The 6,311-nt window shown below is 36.6% G+C and overlaps 1 protein-coding gene across 1 annotated transcript in view; it reads right to left on the bottom strand.

Annotated features, from left to right (window-relative positions):
• SH3BGRL (SH3 domain binding glutamate rich protein like) overlaps positions 1-5,511 on the bottom strand; it is an 81,304-nt gene extending 75,793 nt beyond the window's left edge. The window contains exon 1 of the mRNA XM_052663638.1: positions 5,393-5,511. Within this exon, the coding sequence (XP_052519598.1) occupies positions 5,393-5,437 (45 nt within the window). The 5' untranslated portion in view covers positions 5,438-5,511. The remainder of the gene's footprint in view (positions 1-5,392) is intronic.
• Between the last annotated feature and the right edge of the window lie 800 nt (positions 5,512-6,311).

Genomic DNA, 6,311 nt, shown 5'->3' on the forward strand with positions numbered 1-6,311 from the left:
TATAAAATGGAGAGAAGATGGTTTCTTCAATAAATAGTGCTATGAAAACTGAAAGCTACATGACAAAAAAATGAAATTAGAACATTCTTTAATACCATAAACAAAAATAAACTCAAAATGAATTAAAGACCTGAATATAAGACCAGATACTATAAAATTCTTAGAGGAAAACATAGGCAGAACACTCTTTGACAAATCACAGCAAGATCATTTTTTGATCTCTCTTCCAGAGTAATGGAAATAAAAACAAAAATAAACAGATGGGACCTAATTAAGATTTTCACAGCAAAGTAAACCATAAACAAAATGAAAAGACAACCTTCAGAATGGTAGAAAATATTTGCAAACAATGCAACTGACAAGGATTAGTCTCCAAAATTTACAAACAGTTCATGCAGCTCTCAGTATCAAAAAAACAAACAACCCAATCAAAAATTGGCAGAAGACCTAAAGAGACATTTCTCCAAAGAAGACACAGATGGCCAAGAGTCACATGAAAAGATACTCAACATCACTAACTATTCAGTTCAGTTCAGTCACTCAGTCGTGTCTGACTCTTTGCGACCCCACGAACTGCAGCACACCAGGCCTCCCTGTCCATCACCATCTCCCGGAGTTCACTGAAACTCATGTCCATCGAGTCAGTGATGCCATCCAGCCATCTCATCCTCTGTTATCCCCTTCTCCTCCTGCCTCCAATCCCTCCCAGCATCAGGGTCTTTTCCAATGAGTCAATTCTTCGCATGAGTTGGCCAAAGTATTGGAGTTTCAGCCTTAGCATCAGTCCTTCCAATGAACATCCAGGACTGGTCTCCTTTAGGATGGACTGGTTGGATCTCCTTTCAGTCCAAGGGACTTGCAAGAGTCTTCTCCAATACCACAGTTCAAAAGCATCAATTCTTCAGCACTCAGGTTTCTTCACAGTACAACTCTCACATCCATACATGACTACTGGAAAAACCATAGCCTTGACTAGATGGACCTTTGTTGGCAAAGTAATGTCTCTGCTTTTCAATATGCTGTCTAGGTTGGTCATAACTTTCCTTCCAAGGAGTAAGCATCTTTTAATTTCATGGCTGCAATCACCATCTACAGTGAAATGCAAATCAAAACTACAATGAGGTATCACCTCACACCCATCAGAATGGCCATCATTTAAAAGTCTACAAATAATAAATGCTGGAGAGGCTGTGGAGAGAAGGGAAGCCTCCTACACTGGTGGTGGGAATGTAAATTGATACAGTCAGTATGGAGAACAGCACAGCAGTTCCTTAAAAAACTAAAAATAGAGCTACTATATGATACAGCAATCCTACTCTTGGGCATATATCCAGAGAAAACCATAGCTCAAAAGGATACATGCACCCCAGTGTTCTTTGCAACACTGTTTACAATAGCCAAGAAATGGAGGCAACCTAAATATTCATCAAAAGATGAATGGATAAAGAAGATGTGGTACATATATATGATTAAATATCACTCAGCCATTAAAGAGAATGAAATAATGCCACTTGCAGCAATATGGATGGACTTGGAGATTATACTAAGTGAAGTAAGTCAGACAGAGAAAGATAAATATCATCACTTATACATGGAATCTTAAAACAATTGATACAAATGAACTTATTCACAAAATAGAAACAGACTTAGAGAATGAACTTATGGTTACAGTGAGGAAGTTTGTGTCGTGGGGGGTAAACTGGAAGTTTAGGATTGAAATACACACTCTGCTATATTTAAAATGCCTTTCCATAAAAAAAAGAGCAGCAGATACTCTTTCACATAATGCAATTATTATTGAGAATACTTGAGAATCATACAGATGAAGAACTGTGGCTTGTTGTTTTATGTCCATATTATCCAAATGAAGAAAATAGTGACTAGTGACTAATGCTTTGGCAATCACTAGCTTTTATAACTCATACACAGAATAATGCCACAGAGGAAAATTATGTAGATTTCATTTACTATATGGACAATCTAAGCTACAACTAGTTTGTTTTAACAGTAAAACAAAAGAGATCATTTTACAGAAGTTAGTCCATAAACAATAACCTCAGAAATTTATCACAATCTATCTACTCAATCTTAAAATTTCTATACTAAGTACATCTAAAATGCATAGAGACCCTGAAATGGAGATAATTATGGACTTGAGGAAAAGTATGGGAAGGAAACTCTAAGTCAGTTATAATTCTCCATGCTATTATCACTCTAGAGATCCTGATCAAAGGCCAAGGTTGATTTTTGTTGTCATTGAAATTCATTAAGTTTATTACAGGCTCTATGCTTACTATTCCTCTTCCATTAAATGCAAATTTATAGGACATTACAATTTCAAGGGAAAAAAATGGCATGGCATATACTATTGTGTTACAGTAAGTCAAAACATGCATGAGCAGTTCTAAACAAGCAGAAATCACTTCCTATAGACAGGCAACTTGGGAGTTGTATTCTTACTAAATGATTTTTACCTAAAAAAATTAAAAAACAGTATTAAGACCGGAATTTCATCCTTTTCCTATATGAAACCAATTCCAAATGTGCATCTTCTCTATATCCCTGGCCTTAAGTGAATTTAGCACACTTATTGACATTCGCCTTTAGACATACTATCCCTCCTTTATACTAGATCCTCATTTTTCTATCTCCCTGATTGCATATACCCAAGCAATTCCACTTACAGGACTTACTCCCTTCTGTTCACATTTATATCTGCATGTCTCCTAGCTGTCATGCATTACTGGGAGGATGTATTTCTTTAAACATATATCATTTGGATTCAAACAGCTCATACTGGATTCAAGCTCTGTGGCTTACTAATTCTATGACCTTGAGAAAGTTATTTAACCTCTCTGAACCTGTATTTCCTTACCCTAAAAATAAAGAAAATCGTAGGATGTAATTAATAAGACTAGAAATTGCAAAGAAAAAATGAGATAGTATCTGGCACACTTAAGTGTTCCTACTTACTATCACTATTATGGCTATTATCAAGAAATTTTATACCATTTTATAATGGTATAAAAACCAACATACTCACTTTCATTTCTAAACTTTAGAGAAGCAAGTGCTACACCTTTGTAATCAGGGCAGAGTTGAATACAAGTTTGAAAACTTTTTTTTAATTGTACTGTGAAGGATAGGTACTCTTGAGTTAAGGTCATACTAAGTTGTAATTATCATAGATCCTCCCTTGCCTGATAAAACATCTAATGTTGGTAATTTTATTGAAATCACTAACAGGAGTAAGAAAACAAAGATTTCACAATCCAAAACCAAAAGCTTTCCTTTAAACGCTCTTCAGAGAACTATACTTAGTCACTTACAGAAGCATCTCACTTTGTGCAATTATTGCTGGTTTCCTGTTAGGATGTTTGCCTCAAAATTTCTAAATCATATGTTAAAATACAACATGACAGCATTCTTTTTTTTTTTTTTTTTTTTTTTTTTAAGGAAAGACCTTAGTATTTCAAACTGAAGAGTCCCCATGTATGTTATAACTCTTCTGAAGCTTACTAATTTTACACTGTTTTAATATTATTTAAAAGTACTGTAAGATTATAATAAAACAAAAATTTGTTTTGGCAATATGCAGTAGAATTTTGATAACAGGTTTACAAGAACTATAATTACTGCAACAACAGACAAATCTATAATCACCTATAAGAAAAATAACTGAAACAAAACACAAAAAGCATAAATATTTCTTATTTGTATAGTCTTCAACAATGGAATCTGGTAAAGGACATAGTAGGAGATAGTAGTAATTTTTAAGGCCCTAAGAAACTAAAGTCTTAACAAAGAAAGAGGTATAGTTGTTTCTGCTTGAACAGAAATTCTGAAAAGAGTTTCTTGTTGAATCTGCTTTTTAAGAAGGGGCAGAAGGGCAAGAAAGCAAAGAATAAATAAGCAGTATTGAAACTGCATGTTATCCAGTGAAATCATCAAAACTAACTTCCTGATCTGCTCAACCTAATTTGGGATTTAACAAATGGTATTAAGCTGATCTTCTAAATTTTGCAATTATTGTATTGGACTTGAGACTCTGAGCAGCTCAAACATTATTTCAAATATCATAATTAATATATATGGAAAATAATAAGGCAAGAAGCTCATAAAATAAGTTCAAAGACAATATAAGAAGTTTTCTGTTCTCAACCTAAACTTACTCCAAAATATAAGCTTAAGTATTCTATTTCAAAACTGTCTAAATACAGCCACATATAATTGCCGGACAAGTTGAAGGTTCAAAGTTCTTGTGATTTCGCACAACTTTCAGTGCTATTCCAAATCCTCTTGGGGGTAAACAAAAAAAAATACATAACAACAAAAAACATGGATTTTTTTTTTGTTGTTGTTGTTGCTGCTGCTCTAAAGCTCAGAAGAGAGAGGGGGTTCATACATTCTACATCCCGAACCCACATCCTGAGCCCAAAAAGCAAAAAAATATCTGCTTTTTGCGAATTGTGAAAGAGACACTTTTATTTACCATGCATATACACTCAGCTTTCCCCTAGTTTAGCCTATTGCTCCCCACAACTTTTGAAAATTGTTATTCTAAATTAAGAGCACATGAATGAGAGGGGGATGTCCTACCAATTGAAGAAACAGTCACTGGGGTCTGCAACTACACAAGAAGCCACTTTTTAGTTCCCTTTCCAGTTCTCAATATATTTGAAGCAGTTAGAAACTGCTCGAAGTAATATTTTTTTAAAGAAAAGAAAAAAAATAAGGTAAGATATGGAAGAAAAAAAAAAACAGATCCCTTATCACATTGTTTTTAAAAAAAAATATTTATCATTGTTCCTGATGTCTCCCATTCTTCCTAGTTCTATCAGACTCTTTAGGCCAAAGTTAAATAACTCTCTCTTACACATTGGCAAAATATAACTCTTTGATTATAGGGGTCTCTGTGAAATATAATCACAGTGCTTTAGTAGGCCTCCACTCCATCATCATCAGTAAGACCATGTTTTACATCCCTTACAGATGTGCACCCCTGTCCCTTGCCTCCATACTTAGAACACATATGTGAAATGTTCCATTCTTACCAGTGTGTGACTTATTTTCTTCACCTAACCCTAAAAACCCTATACCACCATCTCTCAAAACTCTGAAGCTTTCTTTTTCCTTCAAAGAAGAAATGTGACCCTAACATCGTAAGGCAAAGAAAGCTAAACTCCATGGAAAAATGAAATCGATGCAACAAAGAGAAGCAAAGGAAAGACGCGGGGGGGCGGGGGGGCGGGACGGCGGGGGGATTGGGTGGAAGTGCCTGTGTCTACCGAAGGAGAAGCTGCCAGACTAACTTATGCAATTCAAGTGTTCTGGGGCAGCAGGAGACTGGTGCGTAGAAAAATAACAAAGGTGGGCTTCCCACCTTCCTTACCGCCATGGAGCCAGAGGAAGATGCAATGTACACACGGATCACCATCTTGGGAACAGCTTCTGTAGTTCTTTGAATCCTGCAAACGGCTGGAGAGCAGCTGCAGCAAAGGCTGGAATCAAGCTAAGAGCCGTACAGAGGTTGGAAAAGAAGGGTGGGGGAAGGTGGAAGGGGAACTTGCCAGAGCCCCGCCCTTGGCTGCTTTCACTGTGCTCCGACCGCTGCAATCCCAGCCCCAAAATCCAGAAGGCACAGGCTCGTTTGCATCATTTCTTTTTTTCTTTTTTTTTTGGGGGGGGGGGGCGGGGGGCGTGGAATCTCGAATAGCACCGCGAGATCTGTTGAAACATTTATTTTTGACTGTTCACTCCCGGAAAATCAGGAAAGGAGAAAGAAAAAGAAAGGAGCGTTGAGTTAAATTTGATTGCAGCGAAGGACCTTTCCTCACGGAGAGTCAAAGTCCTGCGCCTTCCGGCTCGGAAATGTATACAAATAAGATATTTTCTTTGAAAGAGGAAGTTCTCCTTTGGAAGAGGAAGTTCTACGTTGAAACCAGACATTAGTAAGAAAGCCCAAGTTCTCAAAGCCTTGTGCATTTTAAGACTGCTATTTTGTAGTGATTGTTTTGGTGTTAGCTGACGGCAGGAATTGGACCCTGAAGGACTGAGTGCTGTGGCTTAGGAAAAGTATCAGGTTTCCATAAGTTCAGAAAGAGCAGGATTGGTTTTCTTTTTGAGTTTCGCTTTTTGTTAAATTAGGGAATCCTGCTTCCGTGAGAATTCTCAGGAAGCCTGATTGACTGGCAAACTCAAGAATGGAGGAAGAAATTGCAAATAAAAAATTGAAAATGCAGTGTAAGAAAGTGGATGATTTTTGTTTTGTTTGCTTTGTAACTGGTTATGGAAAGGGAATTTGGATCATA

This window comes from Budorcas taxicolor, chromosome X, assembly GCF_023091745.1.
Source record: "Budorcas taxicolor isolate Tak-1 chromosome X, Takin1.1, whole genome shotgun sequence".
NCBI lineage: Eukaryota > Metazoa > Chordata > Mammalia > Artiodactyla > Bovidae > Budorcas > Budorcas taxicolor.